Below are 24,780 nucleotides of genomic sequence, written 5' to 3'. Positions count from 1 at the left end.
CCACGGAACGGAAAAGATGCAGAGATGCTTCTTGCTGCAGCGGGCATTGCTCTGCGAGCTGTAGATTTCTGTAGTTTGGGTTGTTGTACTTGTACTCCTGTCGGGCCTCTTGAAATGAAAGCTCTCGTCCTTGCTAGCGATGTCGAAAACTAGAGCCCAGTCGTTGATAGTCTGTTGGCGTATACATGCGTACGTCTAGCTCTATGGCTCGAGCGATAACAGTAGGAGCCCATTCAACTGATTCAAGAAAATCATGAGCAAATGTGATCTCAATCCAGCGTGCAATCATTGTTCGATATTCAGCAGATATTTAACTTAGATTAATTGACCTTTTATTGCGTGTTACATTTGGATAGTTGGTATGCTTGTGACAGATCAGCCGCCATTTTAACAAGCGGCAATATCGCAAACATTACAATCAACCGGTAACATGTGCGGCGTTCATGGATTTGTTTACAACAGAGGGGGACCCCCTCAGGAGGATGCGCAGCGCGACGACCACTGCGCTTTAAGATGTTGGTCAAACTAACTGATATATCAGTTTTCAAAGACTAAGTGAAGAATAGCATACCGACTTTGTATGTTTACTATTAAGCTAAGTGTCCTGATCTTCTGGCTTTAAAGATGTGAATTAAGCTTCATTGGTCAGTAAATATTCATGTCATTATTTTCAACGCCATAATTAAGCATTTTCTAAAATATGAAACAAGGAAATGCAGTTTGTCAAATAAAAAGCAATGAATTTCCTTTAAATACCCTAGTATAAAATGCTTTGTAAATGATTTGCAAGTGAGGGTTGTGGTATTCAAATTTACAAGTTATTTTGGTAATGTTTCATAACCTGTTCACCACCAATTCCATGTAAACAGGTCTACAATCACCATTGATAACAATGGATTTGGGCCAAACCATGGTGGTGAAGGGGTAAACCTGTTCACCCAAGTTACACATAAACAGGTCCACACTCACCATTGATAACAATGGATTTTGGCTAAACCATGGTTGTGAAATGGTTAAAGTTTGAAATTTCTGCCTTTGTACTTTGTAGGTATTGGAGTTGATGATATGTTTGTAATCGTGCAGGCATGGAGTAATTTACCAGAAGATGCCAAGAAAAATCCTATCCATGAAAGAGTTGGACAGGCATTGAGACATGCAGTGAGTGGGTTTGAAAATTCTGCTTTGTATTTAATTTCATACTTGTCATGCCAGGGGTGGATGGGGCTATTTTAGAATTTACTATCTCTCAAAATTTCAACAAAGTCAGAATTGGCCTCAAATTATATGATTTATTCTGACAATTTTGCCTCAAAACATATACAGGGCTCGAAATTAACTTTTTTCCCTGGTAGTCCCATTGAGCTACCATTTTCTGAAGTTGGTAGCCCAGTACCAAGGTCTGGTAGCCCATGCATGAATGAAGATTTTTGTTACGGGTCCTTTCATTATATCTACACAATGAAATATTTATTATGCATGATTCTATCCAGGAAGTGAAGTTCCACCGAAAAATGTGAGCAAACCGGATTTTAGCTGACTTTGTACGACTCCAAAGGTCTCATACACATTTCTGCGATTTACTCAATGTATCGCAACTTCTGGAGAGTGTTACGTGTGGTGCCACGTTGACGGATTAGCCTTATCTTTACACAGTGGTAGTTAGTGACTGTTTCTACAAAATCGTGTCCCAGCATTCCGATATTGTTCAAATAAATATTGTGACAAGTGTCGACAAAAGCCGTTAATTTTATTCAGAATCCACCACTTCTCTCTGTCATGGCTAATTGTGCAAAAACAAAGCAGAGTATAAAAATCTAAGACAAACCACTCACCAATGGCCATCACCCCTAATACTTACACTTTTTAAGGTAAAGAGCGACGAATTCGGACGCGCACACGCTTTAGAACGTTTCTGCGCAGATTTAACTCCAGCTGCCGCAAATGGGTTATTTTGTAGCGCATGTATTTAACATCACCTGTCATTGTTGAAATTGCGCTTTTACCTAATTTTTGACCCAGTCTCTTAGAAATACATGTGACCTATAACCTTGTCATATTTTGACCCCTAGGAAACTGGTTTTATTCAATATGAGCGAAAATTAACATTTCTCTCCCATTTATATGGCGCATATTACCCATTCACCTGGAGATATTGTAAAAAGTAGCGTGGTGACACCCTTTTATTAAAAGTGTAAACTAAATGGTATTATGTCAGGAGTTTATTCGCCAAGTTTGGTCAAAATGACACCATTCAAAGCGACAGGAAGAAAGTTCAAAAATTATGTAGTGATATAATTTCGATATCGTCATTTTGTAATCGATACTTATGTTAAAATTTCTTCACAAACATCATGAAAACTATACATTCGATAGATATGGATCTTAAGTCTTGGTATTTATTAAAATTAACTCATTTGCTAAGCGTTTTATAATTGCTTTCTTTAGTTTAAGTGAATTATATCATTTTTATTTATTTCTAACGACGCCATTTTAACGTCCGTTTCCATGGAAACGAGCGTGGTGACCCCCATTTTTTATTTCATTTTTACACTTGCACAACTTCCAAGAATATTTGTGCAAAGTTTCAAGAAAATGACACCACAACTTAATTTTGACGTAATTCGTAGTACTTCACCTTAAGTGAAAAACTCAAACGCACGCACACAGATTTTGAAATATTCTTACAATTTCTTAATCTTCAATTGTTGAGCGACCAAAATACATATTACATGTCGGGTTTAAGATTCATTTTAATGGTGAAAAATCAAGTTAAAGGTTAGTGTCTGCGAAGGTGGGTCTCCCCTTAATTGTGATTATACTTTGTGAGTAAATAACTATAAAAATGAGTTTTCATTGGCCATCATTTCCTGAGCCTGTCATCCAAGTTCATCATTTCAGATACGGTAATGATATTTAGTGATGGTTTGTCGCAACAAATTCGACTGCACTGTCGCCTTTTAACTTGCATAACAAAGTCATAGTCTCGCCTTTCTCTGTCCCAGCTGGGTACCTGTATGGGCGTCGATCATCTCACAGCGATCAGCATCACAGTGTTTTTGCTAAGGGCGGTAAGTAGGTAAATGTTACCGGGGTTCCCCAGTCATTTTACCAGGGTTCCCCTTGGTATATCAATGCAATCAGGTTAGGGGACAGAAGAAATGTTACCTGGGTTCCCAAACCATTTACCAGTGTTCCCAAACCTTAGCAAAAACACTGCGTCATGTCGCCTACCAAGTAATTTCATGTCCCAGGCTTTGGTTGTCCGTGTGGACTACCATTTCATGGGTTTTGGTAGCCCCAGGGAAAAGTTGGTAGTCTGTGGACGCTGGACTACCGCTAATTTCGAGCCCTGATATACCAGTATATTCTGACAGATTCTGTAGAATGCTTAGCTGTGCTCCTGGGTACACCAGGGTTTAACAATAGTACTGGAATGTTTCAAAAATATATCATAGCCTACATTTGTTTCATTGATGACAAGCAACAGCCAACATGACTGCAGTTCTGTTCAGGGTTTAGAATTTGAATGTGAGTAACAACAAAAGTGAAATTGTAAATGAACTATTCCTCCTTCTCCTGCAGGGTGTCTCTATCACAGTAACATCCATCACGGATTTTGTTGCCTTTGGAATCGGTGCATCAACAATCCTGCCAGCCTTACGGTCCTTCTGTGTGTACTGTGCAATAGGGATATTTTTCCTGTTCTTCTTCAGTATTACATTTTTCACGGCAGTATTGGCCATTGACCAGAGACGAGTGGAAAGCAAGCGCAATGCCTGCTGCTGTTGCTATGTACACCAGGCAGACTTTCCAAGATGGCGCTGTGGACAGGACAACAAAGGTCTCTTGGCATCTTGCTTCAGACATGGTTTTGCCAATGGTCTGATGAAACTTCCTGTCAAGGTACCACATGCTTTTACTTCTTATAAGTGAACTTTACAACACACGTGTATTTAGAAATAGATTCAATATAGTGTTAAAATGCCCACATATTATGTACAGCACATACATGTAGTTGTGTCATCAATACACCATCGTCACACCTTTTTCCCACTAAATAAAGAAGCATTAACTCTCGTCTTAGTCATCAAGGCAGGGACTTTGTCATGCACGATGACTTGTTCCTTGCTTTCTGTAAATGTGCATTTTAAGAAATCTTATCTCAAACTACTCTTGAGATCACTTTCAAGAATAAGTAATGAAGATTCCTTACAATGATATCATCAAAATTTCTTCTGATCGTAATGAAGTGTTCGTTTTCTAGAGTTTTTAGCCAATATTAAAATCTACATTCAAGTTTGATTACATTATGGTAAAATTGTATTAATGTAAGTTTTTGTGGCCAATGTTTTACTTGTCTGATAGCTTTCAAATTTGCTATGTAGGATCCAAGGATAGCTTTCAAATTTGCAATGTAGGGTCCAAGGTTTTACTTGTCTGATAGCTTTCAAATTTGCTATGTAGGATCCAAGGGAGGATGAATAATGGTAATGCATTCTAATGTCTAGGAAATGTACTATAATTGTTATAGTTTTTGAGTAGATCACTTGTTTTTGTTGAAAACTTTGTGTCTTGAACCACTTTGAGGATACTAGCTTTCAAATTAATTTTGCCTGTTAATTAGAGTTGCATTACTTCTTGGAGCGCAGTTGTCATTTACATTTATTATCCTCTTTTCATTACATTTTTATCTTTTTTTATTACATTTTTTATTACACAGATAGTGGTAGTCATTGCTGCCCTTGCTCTACTGGGTGTTAACATCTGGGGCACAATAAATCTGGAACAGGAATTCCAGTTTGAGTGGTTTCTACCAGAAGATTCATATGTAATTGACTACTTGGACGCCTCTGATACAGTAAGCAATCATTTCTGTTCTCTGATCCAGCTCCTCCTCACATGCAACATTAACCCATCACTTACGTCATCACATAGAGGGGATCTATCCTCACTATAAGGAACCCATGTTAATGAGTTACAAGAAATCAAATAGGATGATCTCATTACTGTTGTTTGCATCAAAGGCGCAAGTTACAGTAATTATTACCCCTGGTCACTGGACCTAAGTTGATACCACTCAACTCCCTGGGGAGCAAACAACAGCTCACATGTGCAGCCAATCTGTGCAGCAGAGCTAAATTAAATGCACACATTACAACCACTGTCCTACCAGGTACCCATCACTCCTGGGTGGGGAGAAGTAATGAGGAATAAAGTGCCTTGCTCAAGGACACAACACCATAGCCATGCTGGTGCTCGAATTGATCCTTAGATCGTGCATCCACTGCTGGCACAAGACCACTAATTAAATTCCCATAGGCCACCACAGTAGCGTTGAGCTCGATTTTCCTATTTTAAAACATTCAGCGGCACGAATCCTCTTAACAGGTGTTAGGTCAATGTCAGCTTGACTATGATTAATTTTTCGTGTGGCAAGTCCACGGAAATTTGAGATAGCCAAGAAAATAGCGCCCTCAGTGGTGTTTTTGACAAAATTCAGGCTTATTGTTATGATTTCTATTAGCCCTAGAACTCCTCATATTACCACCAAATGCTTCAGCCATTATTCACAACAGCCTGCATTTTGATTCAGGCAGAAAAATATCTTTACAAAAAAAAATTCTTGACGTTAAAGTTCAAACTAAACAAGCATCCACACAGATATCAAAACTTCAAGGTCTGCACTATTTTTGTTCCGAACTATCTCCGTGGGTAACGAACCCGGAAGTGAATTAGTGGGCTTGTGCCTGCTCTATAACCACTGGCCCATGATGCCTCCTCCAATTATGTAGGCATATCTCAACTATCGGTAGCATTTTGCTGTGTTTTGGAATTTAATCAGTGCAAGACAAAGATACCCAATATAATATATGGATTTCAGTGTTCTCCCCAGGATATTTTGACAAGAGGGCGAAGACGTGGTGCGAAGCACCACACGCGACCGCGTAAGCGGTCGCGGGGGGAGGTCAGGAGGGGGGTGTCCCCCCTCCTGCCGTTGGAGCTTTTGAAAAAACAGAGGTTAAAATGGTGTTATTTGGTGGCACTTGGGAGTATTTTTTCCGATTTTTTTCGTATAAAAAACTCAGAGGAAAAGAGATCTGAGACAGTGTTCGATAACTTTTATTCTAGTTCACTGATTTCAATGAAGATTACATTTTTTGAAAACGAAAACATAGCGACAGACATACATTCATCGATGTCAAAATTATCACCATAACACTCACGTATTCTCATCCTGATACACGTCCGGCCGAGCCTAAAAATAGGTCGTTTTGCTTTGGGAAGGAATACGCAAGCGAAATTCTAACCTCCTATAAAAACTTCAGTATACTCTGCTGTCCTTGGTTACCCTCAAGCTCCTTGGCATGTTTACTCAGCTAAGTCGGTTACCTAATGCACGGTCCCTATGGAGGGACCGTGGATAACGTTACGGCCTGAGCCATGCAAATATGGCTGCCATCGATGAGTTGCACATGGGCCTATGATCTCGGATGACATCACAAACTCGCGAGATTTGCAAGATCGATGAGAATTACGTTTGCAGCCTACAGGATCGAGCTCACGCTTGCATTTTGCTTGTAAATCACCGTCAACTTTTTATCTCGTACATTTTATTGTTCTATTTTTCAAAAAAATAAATCTTTTTCATTTCTGGCAAGGGGGCGCTCGGAATTTACAAGAGGGCGCCACGCCCCTGTTACCTTATTCAGGGAGAACACTGGATTTATCGTACACCTACTGTATCGGTATGTCCAAAATAAAAGAATTTGTTGTCAGTGATGCAAATGTCATGTAGACTCCTTTTAGCTCACATGTTAAGGATCACATGTCACTCAAGATTTGTTGATGTACCAATGTGTGTATCTATCTGTATGTCTGTTTGTGTACATACAGTGTATACCGGTATCTGTCAATGGAAATGATATCTCAAGAACAGCCCATTTGATCAGAATTAAATCTGATAGATAGTGTTCAGCAGTGGTAAAGAGAATCTTATCGATTCCTTTTTGTCAGTTGGATGTAAGATGGCATAATTGATATTCACATCAAACTATCCTAAACCAGATATTCTCAGAGTGACTGTATCAGATTTAATGAGAATCTTGCCATACATACTAGTGTTTCTTTTGTTTGACAGTTTTAAAAGTCATAGCAGTTTTATGTCAATAATATTGCTAATTTTGGTATTTAACAAACTTTAGGCCTGCAAGGGATATGCTGTGTTTTCCAAAGGTAACAAAACTTGCTGCATAATGTTGATGATATAAAGATATTGCAAAAGTGATAGACATTGAGCAGATCAGTGTCAACTAATACATGTAGCTAATTGTAGTGGTATTATCAGTGTCAACCCCTTTGTACAGATACTGCTCACAACAATATGTTATTTCATGTCAAATGGTTGATAATTTGCATATTTTATCAATTTTAAATTTATACCTTCATCTTATGCATATCAGAACTAACTGAATTTTGCAAGTGATATGCTGATCATATCACCGCATGGAAAAATTTTCCAAGAAAATGTAATATTCATGACAGACAACTGTATACTGATGTTACAATATATCAAAACCTAGGAGCTGTTCTTGTTTATTTATTTGTTTATTGCTTTGATCGGATAAAATGCACAACTAACTTTTTGAGGAACTGAACAAACAACTTAACTTTATTGCATAGACAGAAAGAACTTCTATTCCGGTAGCTGTCAACAGCTTAATTAAAGTATAGAGTGTCAAAAGTGGGCAGGAGATTACATTTTTGTAATTTCATGTGACTTCATTAACATACTCAATTTTTTTGGAAACAAGCATGCATTTCCCTGATTAACGCAACAGAAACATTTTTTTCACATCAGTTTTGTGTCCATATTTCAGTATTTTCCGGCAAGTGGTTTGGCTGGAGATGTTTACTTGGTGGATGTAGATTACTACACAGAATTTCAGGCCCTTGATGACCTGTATGACCAACTTGAAAACAACCAATACATCTTTGCTATTGACAGCTGGTATGAGGATCTCAGAGTTTGGATACGCCGTCAGAAAAATAGTGATCCAGCTTATGGTGACAGTAAGTGTAACTCTCCATTTTGTCATATACCGGTATATGTGACAATGGGGCCTTGTACAGACTGAATATTTTCATAAAAAAAATAGACAACTTTTAGATCTGTTAGATCTGCTTATCTGGCCACAATTGGGTCTTGAGTTCTTGTACTCACCACCTTCTGTTACTCTACCCACCTAGCCATATATGATGCCTGTTAATATACCGTAAAAACCCGATCAATTCGACCAGAAAAAAATAATTACGATTTCAAAATCGTCGATTTATTAGGAAATTAAAACTGCCGAAATAATTTAGTGGTCGAATTAATTGGAACGACGAGGATGAAATTTACGCGAGACATGTTTGCCATGTTGAGACTGCTTCAAAGCATGGACTGTGAAATTTTGTGAGGTCGACAAATTAGGTAACAAAAAACCTCAAACGCACCTGGGTGTCACATCAAAATCAAAGTGGCCGCGATTACAGACGGAGCGATCTGTGACACTGCCACCGGCCGCTCGACGGACGACGCGTAAGTTGACATCGTGTGCCAGCCATTGGAAATATATTGTAACTCCCAGACAGGCAGATGAGATAGTCTAATGGCGTTTGATGCATTGAAAGTTTGTAAAAATAATAAAAAATGACATCACCGATCATAAGAAACGTGGTGTTGAAGATAATATTTTTAAGAGAAGACTATGACGACCATATTTCTGTAAGTGTAAGTCTAAGTGTTGTCTAACTTTGGAAAACCAACATCTGAAGATTTACTTCAACCAACACTTTTATATTTATTCTACTCTTATTATAAGATTAGTCGAATTTCTGGAAAGTAGGTGTACATTTTCGATGTCTGTGTATCGTCTATACCGAAGTCATATCCGAAAAAGTATAATCAGATCGCGACAGCGTAAACCTCTCTCTCTCTCCCCCTCTCTTTCTCTCTCTCGGGCATTTCGATATTTTATATTGTCGACATTTATATATAAGTCTGAAGTTTCAGGTCACTGCTCAATGCAAGTAGTTGATGTCAATTTTCCGTATCGGGCATGGTCTCTATCGTCACTCAAATCGTACTAGTAGTTTTTTCCTGTTATATTCGATATCAGACTCAAAACACAACGTGAACAATGCTGATAATATATTGCATATTTCGTATCGAAACCGGTAAAGTTCGTAACTGGTGACATGTCGCGGCCTGGAGAAAGTTCATCACCATCGATCGAATGTCCGTGACGCTTTTGCTGCCAAATAGACATATTGACATAAGACATATTGCACAGGGAACTTCGCGGTATGGCAATTATATGAATTTTACCGTGAAGAAAATCTGTGACTTTAAACTGGCTGTACAACAAACAGTAAACATGGCGGAGCATGATACCAACTTCAGAGACTTTGATTTTTTTTCATTGCGATCGCTGGTGAGAGCGAGTCGTCCGGTCGAATTTTTTCCCACTGGCTATTTGGCTTTGAATTTTCAATTGCCCACATGTGCTAAAAACAAGACGGGCGTTCTCTGTGAATCAGTCTTTGAATATGAAAAAATCGGACATCTGAACCTCAACTCGCAGCTTGAAAGTTTCTCCGAATCAGGACAGGGACATCGGTGAGGCCGGATTTCATGTAGTAGCTATGGAAACCGACGGCTCGTTCGTTGTGAGAAAGCATGCGATGTACGTCTACGTTATTTTACTGGTTTTGAGAACTTCTACAATAACTTGTAATCTGTATATCTTCACACATCCGAACCGATATTGTATACCTATCACCGTCGAAGTTTATGTCTTTCACTGTAGAGTTCTTTTTTATCCAAAACACATATCCAGAAGAGTCCCACAGAGCAGTCAAATGAAAGGATAATTGCTCCAAACGAATGGAATTGCACGAAAGAATGGAAATCAACAGCACATCCTGGACGTGATTTAAAACAATAGCGCTTGTGAATAGGACTATTCTATTTGAGTAACGGGGATGGAAAGCACAGAACTGTAAAAGTACTGGAAAAACATGCCGTTTTTCTCGCAATTTTAGCAACTGTAACGACCCTTTATTCTTTACTAATACCTTTCCATAATTGAATTAAACTAGGTTTAGGGCTTATACACACAGTGTACACTGATGTACAGAACTTCAAAAAGTACTCTGCTGGGAACGAGCAGGGGTTTACACGCTATGGGCGCAGTAAAACAATGGTCACGTCTATAGGTTCAAGGACGTTCATCGATCACGGGGACACGGTGGCAAAGAACATACAATATCTGGTCATCGGTGTAGGCCTACTGCTACCTGTGAATCGAAACGACAAGTATAGGCCTATATAGCTTCGAAATTTTATTGGAGAGACACCACGACTGGATCCGACCGGCAGTAGCACAACAAACTATTCCGAATTCTGGTCCGTGTTTAATACAGACATCTCTGTAGGTGATTCTGGTTTCTCAATCGAATCAAAGTCCGACATTGACAACATTGACATAAAATATGTCCGAAAATTTTGTTTTATTCAACCAACTGATTCAATTCCTTTGATATCCCCTAAGCAACATGTAAACAGTCCAGAAGACTGACATCGATGTCTCCGGGGCCCCCATGCATACAGTATGGCCGTACGTGTTCAAATATTTCAGTGTTACATTTTCTTGTCCTTCTCTTTCTTTCTGAGCCAGTGTCATTATTGTGAACACGGCTAATAAATAAATATATTTCTTCACCGTTTGCAAAATATCTCGTCAACTGGGCGCATGGGCAATGTCTTTGTACGTTGGTCAAAACTAATGACACTGTAGTCAGGATAAAACATCGGTCAAAGTAAGATTGAATAAGGAAGCTAGACGAAAATGCTTTCATCGATTGACAAAAATGAGAAGGAAACGAGTCAGTAAATATCGAACCATAAAGGGGAGATCGAGACTGCCATCCCCCATGATTAATCAACTGGGAACAAAATATATATTTCGATCGACAGACTTACACAACCAGAGACAGCATTTTATTCAGCTTTAAAATAAGTCACCGCCTTTCCTATAATAACACCCCGTTTGCGTTTCGATCTACTCTGCTCTGTCCCCAATCGGTATGGCCTCCGGGTTTCGCCTGCCGTCGGCATACTGACTGATACATGGTTATTTCTCTAGCTATCTTTTCATCGTTTGGCATAAAATACAGCATCTCTTTTGGTGCACAAGGCAAATCAACGTTTAGAAGGAAAGTCACAGGAGGTTAGGATATTATATAGGTGAAATTAGAATGGAATATTGAAGATGAAAAGACTTTTATCGGTCGACAAAAATGGCCACAAAACCGAGAATTGAGATTGTGTATGATTTATTAATTGGGAACCAAAATATTCGATTGAGTCATTAAAACAGCCAGAAAGAGCATTTTCTTCAGCTTGAAAAATAAAGTCGTCGTCTTACTCTTTCCTTGACACTGTCCCCATTTGCGTTTGAAAATATTAGTCTGTTCCCAGTTGGTAAGAACGTACGCGGCGCAGCGGCCGTATTTACCGACATGTAACATCGATTTTTCCTCAGCAATTTTTTCAGCGTTCGCAAAAGATTTCGCAAACTCATTCTTTTAGTGCACGGGGCACATCTGTCTATGTGTTTTAGGTACAAACAACGTGTGGTTTAGAACATAATATCTGTCAAATTAGGAAGGGATATTGATTCACACACACAAAGAGTCTGTAAATTTCAATCGACACGGGATTGTAAGAATTCGGAAAAGACAATGAGAAAGGGAGAAAGTAGGTATTTATTCTTACTTTCTTCGATATTAAGGTGAGAAAATAGTTACAAAACCAGAGACTAGTGGGCTGGTACTTCACACACGCTGAAACTTCACGCATATTTCGAAAGCCGCGGCTGAGATCCAGCTCACTAAATCACTGAGGTTTCCCACTCAGCGAAAATAATCATGTGACCCAATGAAAACCAATCTGAAAGCCGTTTACAAAGCCCTTTGTTGTTCTCATTTCTGCCTTTTTGTCTGACTGTCCGTTTTTGTCTGACCCGTGGTTCATCGTATTCGTAACGGTGGTTTTCGATGTCTTGAAATATCGTTCATTCACCAACTGAAGGAAGTTTTTGAAGGGTATGTAATTCGGTCGAATTAATAGAGATCGAGAAAGTCCCAATTTTAGTCGGTGGTCGATTTGAAAGGGCCCAAATAAAATTATGTTTTGTGAAAAAAATAGGGTGGTCGAATTAATAGGGTGGTCGAATTGATCGGGTTTTTACGGTAGTAGTGCAATATTATATTTCAGATGTTGTGTACGGTATACATACGTGTATGTCTTTTGCTACAACCAAAAAGGAATACATATTGAAGTTGCTCATATCTTTCTGATTGCAGACGATCTTCCAGTAAATGAAACTGTATTCTTCACATGGGCATTAGAATTTCTGCAAGTGACAAACGAGGGAAGGAGACACTCTGATGACATCAAACTTTCTCAAGACAATATCACTGTAAGTTATACTCTGTTCATGTATTTCTGCTTTTACATAATATATATGGACCCACTATGCTGTACCTAACATTTCAAATACAATGAAACTGATAAATTGATAATCAAAGCTCCACCGGCTTATTATTTTCTTCAACCAATAAAACATGTTCAGCAAAAATCTGGCGACACATACAGTCGATGTTAACATGAAAATTTCATTTGTCATGTCTGAAAATGCATGTGCAAGTAACTGCATGGTGATGCTGAGTAAGTGTGTATATTAGAATGAATGCTGTGTGGTCAGTGGTCAGAGACCATTAGCTTCCCTTCATATAATGGTTGGTAGGAATATGTGATTGTTCTGGCCTTGAAGCTTTTCAAGTGTGAACAAGGTTGTGATGATTTGCTCCAAAAGTTCCATGGTGGTAGCATACATCAACAAACAGGACGGCACATGGTCCCCAACCAACCATATCCTGAAGTGGTGCGAAGTGGACATTTTAAGTATTTAAAATACTTTGGCAGATGTAGTCTCCAGGGAGAGTTTTCATCACCTTGAGTGCGAGTTACATCAGTTCATCTAAGTTCATTTTTGTCACGCCAGTGCCACTTCTTGGGCAAGTGTTGGCCAAACCAAAGTGAGTTGGTTTCCCATGCTACTCAAACTGACCACTGAGAGTCCACTGGCTTCTAGTAACCTCCTTCAGGCTGTTCATCAGTTGTTCCTCGGGGTATTGTTGGATGTCCAGTAAACTGACTAGAAAATTTTTGAGATCAACATGACCTACAATGATCATGACCTCTGGTTATATGCAAATGACTTGTACAGATTTTAAGTTTTGACAAAATTGCAAACTTAGTAATCAAGCTTTGAAAGTGACTACTGATGACGCGACATGTATTGATATTTATCAGACAATATTGGACACATGAAATAAGACAGTATTGACATGAATTATTGAATACCTTGTGACTTTTATGAAGTTGTGTAAGTAGTTGGACCCTGACCTGTCTCATTTTAAGTGACAAATCTAAGCGTGCAAGGAGATATTACGCAACGTTTACAGACGTCATTAAGATAATGACTAATCAAAACACAAGACCAAAGACAGACATTGTATAGACAGCCAGCATTGCACTTGAGTACAGGACATTGAATGGAACACTGAGACCTGACACTGCCACAGATAGACAAGACGTGTATACATTCTACTACAAGAGTAACTATCTCTGATGACGTTGTATTACGTTGTTCACTACTCCTGTCAATAAACCCAACTCATACCAATATAATCGACACCCGTGTGAGGCGTGTTAACAGTATCAGGAGGTAAAACTTAACTCATGGAGCTGATTGGGCAATCCTTGTGTCTGCGAGGATTTTCTGCAGAGCAGCCTCCCACATTAATTGCCATAGAGACAATATCATAGACCTTCAACTTCAAATGCCTCAGCTTATGCAAAGTGGGTTTCTTACAGTAACTGATGAAGCTATATCGATCGATTGATCCTTTCAGACATACATCTCTTCAGTAAGCTGATTTCTTCAGTTTGTTTCATTAGAAGAATACTGCTGTGTCCACTATTTGGCCATAAGGGTGGCTATCTATAATATGTTCTGTTTGTTAGGGCTAGAAATGGTTACATTACGTCAGTCTCTCTCAGGTTTGATTGACAATCAGTTTTTAGCTAGACTATCTGCGCTCTTCAGTACCAAATTGCAATTTGTCTTTGGTACTGAATGTGTTATTGCATTCACCTCTTGAGTCTTTATGGTCAACTGACTTCAAATATCTCACTTATGAGGTTTTTTCCAGTTAGCTTTAGCTACTGCAAGTAGATGGTAGTGATCAAGTCACTTTGTCATTTCTGCCTCAATCAGCATTGTAGTTTCACTGCTGATGGTGTTACCAGTTGGCTAACCCTGAGTTTGTGGTTTAAATCAGGGGTGCCTCAGAACCACCTCAGCCACTAGTTATTTTTGCCCTTTTGATAATCCCTGCGTTTGCCTTTTTTCTAGTCTGTAAGAGGGTTATGGAGGTGTGGTAGCCTTTTGTCTTCCTTTGAAATTGTAATCTTGTGGGTAAATTTTCTGATGAGACAATCTGGCACCATCGCAGGCCTTTAACTAATTTGGTGGATAACAGGGGAAAGAGTGTTTCTTTGTGCTCGCCATTAGAAACCTTAAGTTGTACATTCAGTACTCTGAGGGCAGCTGGTCTTCGTCTGATGCTTCAATGTGTCTAGCCACTTTATTTTTGGTGGAGTGTTGTACTTTCAGGTTTGTTTATTCGTCAGATTCAGATGAGTCTCTTAAATTAGCATAATAGGCTTTATTCTTGATTTATTTCTGCCTAATATTCCCTAAGCAAAGCAATGGAGGTCTTATGGTGTTTTTTAGCTCCACTGTCAGCGACATGGAGCTTATCAAATAGGTTGATTTTCCGTCGTCGTCCATCGTCATCCGTCGTCCGTCATTTTCGTCCGTCGTCGTCGTCGTCCGTCAACAATTGCCTTCTCCTCTGAAACTGCAAGTCCAATTTCTTTGAAATTTTATATGCAGTTCACTTGGGGTAACTTCACTTAAGTTTGTTAAAATCGTGGTGAAATTTGCATATTTGTATTTTTAGTCCCCGCGGACGAAGTCCGGCAGGGACTTATAGATTGGGTCCATCCGTCCGTGCGTCCTTCCGTCCGTCCGTGCGTCCGTCCATCCGGAGCAGATTCTCAGGCACTGCTGAACCAATTTTGTTCAAACTTGGCACAAAGGCATAGAACTATGACCTACAGATGCACATTGATTTATTTTGCGATACAATTCAATATGGCCGCAAGGTGGCCATATTTTTGCGATTTTTCATGTCTTTGAACCATAACTCAAACATCCTTGAACCGATTCTGTTCAAACTTGGCACAAAGGCATAACACTATGGCCTACATATGCATGTAGAATTATATTGCGATACAATCCAATATGGGCATGAGGCGGCCATTTTGTTTGTGATTTTTCATGTCTTTGAACCATAACTCAAACATCCTTGAACCGATTCTGTTCAAACTTGGCACAAAGGCATAACACTATGGCCTACATATGCATGTTGCATTATATTGCGATACGATCCAATATGGGCGTGAGGCGGCCATTTTGTTGCGATTTTTTCATGTCTTTGAACCATAACTCAAACATCCTTGAACCGATTTTGTTCAAACATGGCACAAAGGCAAAGCACTATGGCATACATATGCATGTATCAATTAACCTTGCGATAGGAGCCAATATGGCTGCAGAACTGCCATTTTGTTGGAATTTTGCATGTCTTTGAAGCTTAATTCAAAGGTCATTACACCGATTTTGTCCAAACTTGGCACAAGATCATGCACTATGGCATACATATACATGTCAATGTACTTCGTGACATATGGTTGCCAGATTGTCATTTTTTCCCAATATCGTGCTAGATGGTCATTTTTGGATTTCTTCATGTCTTTTAGGCTTAATCATATGCTTATCCAATGTTGTTGAGACTTGGTACAAAGATAAAGTACTATAATGGTATACATATGCATGTCTACTAATTTTGTGCTATGATCCATATGGTCAATAGACAGCCATTTGATTTCAATTTTGGTGTGATTTTTTTGTGTCTTTGAAACATAAACATAGGTCACTGTCCTTCGATGGACTGATTTTGTTTAAACGTGATATGGCTGCATTCTTGTGCACATTAATTTGTTTCATTATATGATCCGAAATGGCTGATTACAACAACATACCCGATCCCATACCATTTCTAAAATTCCACCAAACCATGTGTATAGTATGTGCCATCATGACACTAGAGGCAGTGAGGGCATCGTTATGTGTGATGTAATCAAAAGTTCCTTCAATGGTCATTACCGGCAGAGATGGGTCAATTTTATTGAACGTTCCTCAGATTAATTTAATATGCAAGTCACAGGTCTGATGCACCCGTTGCATCAATGTCATTCCACAGCTACCTACACCACAGCTACCTAGACACCAAAGATTATAACAAAATGGACAGCGGGGACTGTGTCATCAACAATGACTTGTTGGGACATGTTTTGCCTTTTTTTGTCAAAAAATGTGTATTTCCAAAAGTACTCATCTGATAGCTTTGCTATTTGGTATACAGCTTCCTACAGATCACCTTAATGATATTTATTGAAATTATGATGAAATCTGCAATTTTGTAATTTTGGGGCAATTTTTGCCATTTTTGGTCAAAAAATGTGTATTTCCAAAACCTCTCATCTGATAGCCTTGAAATTTGGTATACAGGTTTCTATAGATGAACTAAATGATATTTATTGAAATTATGATAAAAATCTGCAATTTTGAATTTTAAGGGCAATTTTTTTCCATTTTTGGTCATAAAATATGTTTCTCAAAAAGTACTGGTCTAACAGCTTTGAAATTTGGTATACAGGTATCTATAGATAAACAAAGTATATATATTGAATTTCTGATGAAATATGTAATTTTGTATTTTGGTAGCTTTGAAATTTGGTAAAAAAGGTTCCAATAAATGAACTAAATGATATTTATTGAAATAATGAGGAAATCTGCAATTTTATTTTTGGGGGCAATTGTTACCGATTTTGGTCAGAAAATTTTATTCTCAAAAAACTACTCATCAGATAGCTTTGGTTTACATGTTCTTAGGGATGATCCGATGTGATATATTCAAAGTATGATGAAATCTTCAATTGTGTATTTTTGCAGCTATTTTAGCCACTTTTTCCTGGCCACTGCATTGAGCTATCAAAGAATTCCACCTTCTTCATCAACATGTGTCAAAATATTTATTCTCTACATAAACACAGCAGAGCTATATCCGCTGCTAGGTCGCTTGTTTTTACTTTTTTGTACCTCTTACGTATCCTCTGAGCAGGAAGGTATGTATTCTATAGCGCCTGTTTGTGTCACCCAGGTGCATGCATTAATAGTAGACTGCGAGTCTTTCAGAGGAAGAAACCATACAGAATAAGGAAGTCATGTGGGTTATCTTTAAGTTTTTGGTTCCTACTTCTTACAGACAGAGACTCTAGCTGTTAGGCATATGGTTCTTGTCTTGAAGGTACAGTATTATGTAATAAAAATGGAAAATCCGTAGGATTGTAATTTCTGTTAATATTGAGTAATACTGACCTTCAAGATGAACCTACTCTCATCCACCTCCCTAAACCCAACCAAAAGTAGGGTGGTTTAGCACAAGCCATCATAAAATCTAGCACATGCTGTATCCTTGATGCCATTTTCCGTTCTCTTTCCAGTATTCTCGAATCAATTTCCAATTTGTTTCCTTGGAGAACTCAGCAATACAAATCGATGCAATGCAGGACATTCGGAAAATCATAAAAAATATTGGATTTACAGCGGAAGATGCAGCTTTTGCGTATGCAGAGGTTTTTCCAACCTGGGATGCCAATCAGGTTAGTGATATTTAGATTTCTTTTTGATCTTCTACCATTACCTGGTATACAGTGGCATGTATTATAGTATCAACAGGTAAGGACTTTGTACACTGCATACCATACTGGTATGTATCTTTCTGTAGTGCCCTCTCAGTTTCCTTGTTTGTTGAACTATACACATTATTTTGCATGTTTTCTAATAGGGAAACATTGTTTTGCAAGAAATCTTTAGCTCCCTTCGGATATACCGGTACATGTACATGACATTGTGCATATCATGGATGTGTCATGTGCCATCTCTTCTGTACTGTCTGTTTATTTGTCTGTCAAATGCTGGATGTTGCAGATGTTCTGTGAATTTTTGAATACCTGTCACAGAGTCAGAAAATACCAGTATACTGCCTTCTAGTAAGTCCCTGTATGGCCATTAACAGTGACACTATTGTCAGTGTAACACTAACAATATTTAAGATGAAATGACCTTTTTATTAGTCTGTCAGAAATACAAAGTTCAAAGAAAAAACTTTTTCACTAAAATTAATCTCCCTAATGATACAACTGAAAATCAGCTTATTTCTCTACTAACAAAACAAGAGTGATCTTTTAATGAACAACTTGCGGGTTATATTTTTACTTCATATAAACAAAGAAATACATGTACCTAGTTATATTTATTATAAGCTACTGTTATTATACTGTATTACATTATCTTTATTGGAGAAAAGTTTGAGCTTATTTTTGTATTACACTTTTATTGCCACAAATGTTATGTAAATCCTATATTTACAAGCAGAAAATCAAATATTATTATTATTAGTCACAGAGTAAGAAAATTACCAGTATAATACCTTAATTCTAGTATTATAGTCACTGTACAGCCATTAATAGCTTGGTAACCTTGGAAAGTGTGTCCATAATTTTTGTCAAGGAGTCTTGCCAGAAACAGCTGTCCTGATTTTAAAAAAATGTTCAGAGGTTTACATGATGATCAACACTGAAAGGCTATTGTTAGAGCTTGGGGTTCCATTTAAGTTGACCCTAATTGGAGTAAGGATACAAGTAGTACACATTGTAGATTGACTTTTCTGTCCAGTAGGGCATTGAAAAACCATGGGTGTTACACTGTTCAATGTTAAACCCCGGGTCGAAAAGGCCCGGGATAGAGGTTAACTATGGTGTGAAGAAGATTATGAGGTGTTCCTGTCTTTTGTTCTCCTTTGAAACTGCAATCATTATATAAACTTGCTAGATTTTTGTATTAAGCAGCGTTTCCGTTACAATTTCAAAACTTGCGTACGATTTTACGCAACTGAGTTTTATTTGCGTAAAATGTATTCAAATGCGTACGGTAGGAATCAGTATCTGAAGTGAGTTGGGCAGTCTTTTCTGTAGAACTTGGGGGGTTTCCCGTAATGCGCATGCTCTATTAACAAAAAACAACAACCTGGGGAGCTTCAAGGTGTAGCTGAACGTTTGCCATGCCATGATGCATGTCCCGTATATGATCGTTGAGCAGCCCAATGAGTTCATGTTCAAAGAAAATACCTTCTGACTACGAAATTAGTGTTTTCAAAGGGCCAACAAAAAGCAGATACTGTTCAAAGTCCAGCGGGACCTCTCAAGAATGCAACCCGACAGTCTAAATGGTCACCCGTAAACACTTTCCAAATAACATGCGGCGTAATGACCATTAACTGTATTGTGTTACCAACTACGTAGACTCGATCGATTCTCGAATTTTTTGCATCTGTAGTGCCATTGTCTGTACAGAACTGATTGACATGGCGTTTTGTGCTGATGAAATACAATGTTGCATAAGGTGCTGCGGTCTGCTAAAGTCAAAATGTTGCAATATCATGATAAATGTCACTTGCAAGCAGGTGCATATGTTCTATTTTTGTCCTGCATTGAACCACGTTCAGGCAATGTAGTGGGGCCAAGTACGTCGTGTCATTGGGCGGCATTTCTCAACGCGTATTTGTTTACGCAGTCATGATTTTTTTGCGTATTTCCGAACAATTTTGCGTAAAATACGCAGGATTTTGCGTTAACGGAAACACTGAATTAAGTCCGAACCGGCCTTTAAAGATAGGGTTTATCAACTCAAGGAAGTATTCTTTCTGCAAAGCTGTTTATGTATATGAGACAATTGATTTTTGTCTCAATCTTTAAATAGGGGCTGTAATGTAGGGGCTGCAATGTAGAGGCTACATGTACCATATAGGTTGGCTTTTAGTTGGCTTGGCAAGATGATGTATGGCTCTGAGTTGCTGAAGTTTTAAGCCTTTGTTTCATTAATATCTGAGTTTTACCTTCAGCGTCTTCATTGTCTTTGTCAAACTGGATGCCCCAAATAATAATGAGTTTTTTTTTTGACTGAACCTGTCAAGTGGCAATTAGGTGGCAATGCCTTCATGACGTTTGTTTTTCAGTGATTCACGCAAAGATTCCATCCCTGAGCTTAAACAGGAACTTCCCCTATAAATGCCGGATTACAGTAATTCTATGCAAATGTCAAAAAGCCACGCTACTGATCGGACGTGCCGTGTTTGTTCCAAGAATCGTGTTATTTTACCGTGTTCAAGCTGTTTGATGTCACCAAATGTCGCATATATTGTCTATGAATATACAGCAAATGCAGTCGGGTCGAAAATAAACTTTGAAAATGTCGTAATTTTTGTCAGAGCCGGCATATATTTTCAACAGCGTGTTCCGGAACGAGCATTTGACCCCCATTTGCAAATGTCACGACACTGTCAATCATGAGTATTCAAATTTATCACGTGGTCAGAGCGATGTTTACCCCACTGGCCGAGACAAATATAACGCACCGACTTATCAGAGCAATGCAATTAGATAAAGATTACAAACAACAAATACTAACACGCATACATACATCCAGGGAAGGAGTCAACGATACACGGTTTTCTCTTTTTGGAGCATGTAGTGGTCCTGAAAAGGACCGTTTGGCATTTGGTCCTGAGAAGGGCCGTTTTTGTGGTTATAATACCACCTGTGTCCCAAATAAGGAACGCCTTGGGGATTTGGGTATAAACCTCGAACTTTGGTCAGCACCCAGTCGCGCATTTCCCTGCGGGTGAATACGTCGTTTCTGTTAGTCAAGGCATGGCATTTCTTCTTCAGATATCTTGGGTTTTTCCAGCCTTGCTATTTGTCTATCAACTGCCAAAAGTCTTTTTACATGCTTCTTCTCAGGCCGGGGTTGTGATGCGAAGGAGCCATTTCTGCTCCCTTGCTGTGACGCATGGGTGGCGAAAACAATGTTGACATTCGGGCAGCCCTTCATCTCTCTGTACTTTTGGCGTTGGCACTTCCGGAGGAGGCAAAATCTCTGTCTGCACTTTGTTTCCATCTGCCTGTCTCTGTGCTTTACTTGAGCGTTGATCAATAAGACAAAGCTCCCATCCTGATCGAGCAAAGAAAGCGCGGGTTGCTTCCTTTTGATCTTCGGATAGGAAAACTGTGTGTGGGATAGGCATAGCCGTAGTTGTTACCATTGCAAACGACCAACAAGAAATGATGCTGAAACTACTTCCCAACGGCTAGCTAGTCATCAATATTCATGACAAAGACGACGCACAATAAATCACACTGAAGGTGCTAACAGCTGCGGCTTGGTCATGTCTACAGACAAATAGGAAACACTTTCTGCTCTGTCGACCTGCCCAATCGCTTTTTTTTCATTTCTTATTTCGCTGATGTCTGTGAACAAAAATGAGGTGTCGGCGTATTATAGATTACCCAACACTAAAATCACAGTCCCTAAACACATCCATGAGTTTGTCATGCGAACAATGCGGAAAATTTTCGTCTTTGGACGACGGCCCCAGGACCCCACCAGAAAGTCGTCTGTTTTTTTCACACTAACGGACAGCAAAGGGAGATAATGTACTGCGCAAATTTTCTATGCTTCTTCCTGTGACAAGACATTTGGGTGCTAAAAGGCTTGAAATATGTTCTGATATCACTCTCGTCATTTCCATCCACCAATGGCAAGTGCGAAACAAGTGTACAGTCTTAGCTCTGTCTAAGATCATATGTTCAAAATGATAGGAAATTATCCTAGCAGAGGTCGTATCACGGCTTCTTGTCACACGGAGTTTGACAGTGTAAGCTTTAATATCGAAATGAACAAAAATTGCCTATTTGAGAGTATGTGACGTCAGGGCTTGACCTAAAAGTTGCAAGTCTCGAGTCTAAGATGATGTCACCGAAATCACCCTAAATGGTGGATAAAATGTGATCTCAGGGTCAAAGTTATGACCCTATTTAGGTCTCAGTCATGTATACATCCGATGATCCGACATTGTAATCAAATAATATCTGGATATCTTTGTCTTACACGTCCATGATGAAATCAACACGTTCAAAAGAAAAGTCAGTCCCGGTAACGTCATCATACTGCAGTATCATCATGACATTTGTCTGTGTGTTTTGTCTGTAGAAAACGCCAGTGGCAGTAAAATGTGGACCATCTTTTCACATTGGGTTGGAGTCGCCTCAGTTTACTCCACTTGTCGTTCATTCATGAACATTCAGGAAAAATTGTCCGGCTAGCGGAAAATACATTGGCTCCACATCAGTCTTTGTTGCTCCATGCTCGCTGTTCATCAGCGTTTAGATTGCACACGTTTTATGGCAAGATGTGACAACAAGTCTTACCATGTCGTTACTAGATAAAAGTTATAGAGGTATAGCATGACAAAAACGTAAGGCCTAGAAAATTAAAATTAAAAAAAAACCCAATATATAAGTGCTACTTCACTGTATTCTCGTACCATAACTTGAAATTATGGAGGACATTGCCAGCTGATGCTATTGGGCATTCGGCTTTTCCGTTCACGTCAAATTTTCTTACGGTCTATTAGTCTAAGACAACAAATTACACCTGTGTACCCTAATCAAGACACAGATGTAAACATGTGAGCTTTGGATACCCTACTCGTGACACAGGACATGTCCCACAAACGATTCACACATTCAGCTTGCGTCTATAGATTGCCAACTTGGAGGGACCGTGCTTCTTTGTACCGTTTATCAAACTTGATACCAATGCCAGTCGATCCGTGTCGACAAATGTTACTAGTGATTAACGAAAAGTCGGCAAAGACGCATCTGTCTTTTCATTTTCGACAGTGTCGAAACGTTATCAGGCTTCGGAACTTAAGTCACCAGATAAACGAAAAATGCAAAAACTGCATGGACAGACAAGCGTCATTCGCGAGTATAGACAACTCTTGACGGCGATGTATCCGAGCAAGCTTACTCGCGCGATCGCGGCGAACTACACCTCAGCGTCATGAAAATTGAAATATCAACGCTTGGATTTACAGTATGACAAGTCTAAGTTTCAATGTCAATGGAAAACTTTAAGTTCTGTTTGTCACAAAATTTATGCATCGTGCGAATTCCTGTAGGCATATCGTATCGTATGCAGTCAAAGTTTACGTTACCTCAACGTACATTTCACCTCAATTACGTCACCCCGGGGTCAAAATCCTGCCAGCGACATTCACGCTTCACTTCGTTATGGTCGGTGTTGAGTCCCATTGTTTGTGAATTTTCGGCAGTTGTCGGACGCTGCCAGCGCTGTTTATGTTTTCAAATAGAAGGCGAAAATGTTGCCTTTGATTCATTCCTTATAACAACTGAATTAGTTATACATAAGATGTCATCATGCTGTAGTATACAACGAAGTTTTAGTCGACGTTCACTCTGACTGCAGTTAGGCAGACCTCAAGCCCGGGACCTCAAGTTGGACGGGGTTTACTGCGGCCATAAAATGATCACGTTCAGTGTATTTTACCCGTGGAGACAAATTCCTTGTTCAGGTTTCCATTACATTTAGACAGAAGGTGATAATTGAAATCCCTCTTAATCGGTAACAGATAGTGTTTACCCCTCCATTAACCATCGTCCACACGTGACTTCGAAAAATCCCGCCCAGTGTATGTAAATTATGAGTGTCATGAATAATCGCTCTATTGTGCGCCCACGGTCCTGTAAGTTCCTGTTTAAGTGTTCATGTCTTCGTTCTAGCTCAGTGACGTTATCTTTAATCCAGTGACATTGCTTCTTTTTACAGTAGAATTCAACTCCTTTGCAATTGAAGAAATGTTGGCAGTTAACCCTTCTCTTACTTTGTCACTTTGCTGTCGCAATTGTTTTTATTTTGCATCGTCAAATAGTCACCATAGCATTTTGTGCTTGTGGAAGTAGTTGAAGAAAATTGTCCTTACAATCAAGGTGTTTGCACACCAGTCTCTTTTTGTTAGGAGTCACATTTCCAGTGGAAGTCATGCAAGTCTATATGCTGCTGATTGAGCTTGTTGAAGATTTCAAACATTGTCTCTTCTTCCTTCTTCCACTGTATGTTAATTCTTAATTATCAATGGGAGCTCAGCATTAATAAAGTCATCTGGTTTCTCATATGTGACGTATGATTCAAAAACAACCTTTCACCAAATGATCTTCTCATTGTTTTATATGAGGAATACATTGTAGCAACACATCAAATCTGGCATCAAAGGATATAAAATGTAATGTATGCACTTCTTCACATGTGTAAAATTTTTATGGTATTATATCATATCTACTCATTTCAAATGTTGCATTTATTTTACCAGGTCATCAAGAAGGAACTCTATCGTAATCTAGGTCTTGCTATGGCCGCAGTGTTTTTAGTCACACTTATCCTCATTGCAAATCTATGGACTTCTCTCCTGGTTTTCCTCTGTGTCATTTTTACATTGGTAAGTTCCTTAACAGTGTCTTACTTAGCTTGACAACACCAAGTCATTGCAATTGTCCAA

At 39.0% G+C, this 24,780-nt stretch overlaps 1 protein-coding gene across 2 annotated transcripts in view; it reads left to right on the top strand.

Moving 5' to 3' along the window:
• LOC139138121 (patched domain-containing protein 3-like) overlaps positions 1-24,780 on the top strand; it is a 67,799-nt gene that overhangs the window by 26,179 nt on the left and 16,840 nt on the right. For both annotated transcript variants that reach the window (XM_070706343.1, XM_070706342.1), the window contains exons 9-15: positions 1,049-1,158; positions 3,583-3,903; positions 4,721-4,858; positions 7,878-8,070; positions 12,412-12,527; positions 17,807-17,965; positions 24,595-24,720. In XM_070706343.1, the coding sequence (XP_070562444.1) occupies positions 1,049-1,158; positions 3,583-3,903; positions 4,721-4,858; positions 7,878-8,070; positions 12,412-12,527; positions 17,807-17,965; positions 24,595-24,720 (1,163 nt within the window). The remainder of the gene's footprint in view (positions 1-1,048; positions 1,159-3,582; positions 3,904-4,720; positions 4,859-7,877; positions 8,071-12,411; positions 12,528-17,806; positions 17,966-24,594; positions 24,721-24,780) is intronic.

The sequence above is a fragment of the Ptychodera flava genome, chromosome 8 (assembly GCF_041260155.1).
Source record: "Ptychodera flava strain L36383 chromosome 8, AS_Pfla_20210202, whole genome shotgun sequence".
Classification (NCBI taxonomy): domain Eukaryota; kingdom Metazoa; phylum Hemichordata; class Enteropneusta; family Ptychoderidae; genus Ptychodera; species Ptychodera flava.
This window is presented reverse-complemented; position numbering and strand designations above follow the sequence as displayed.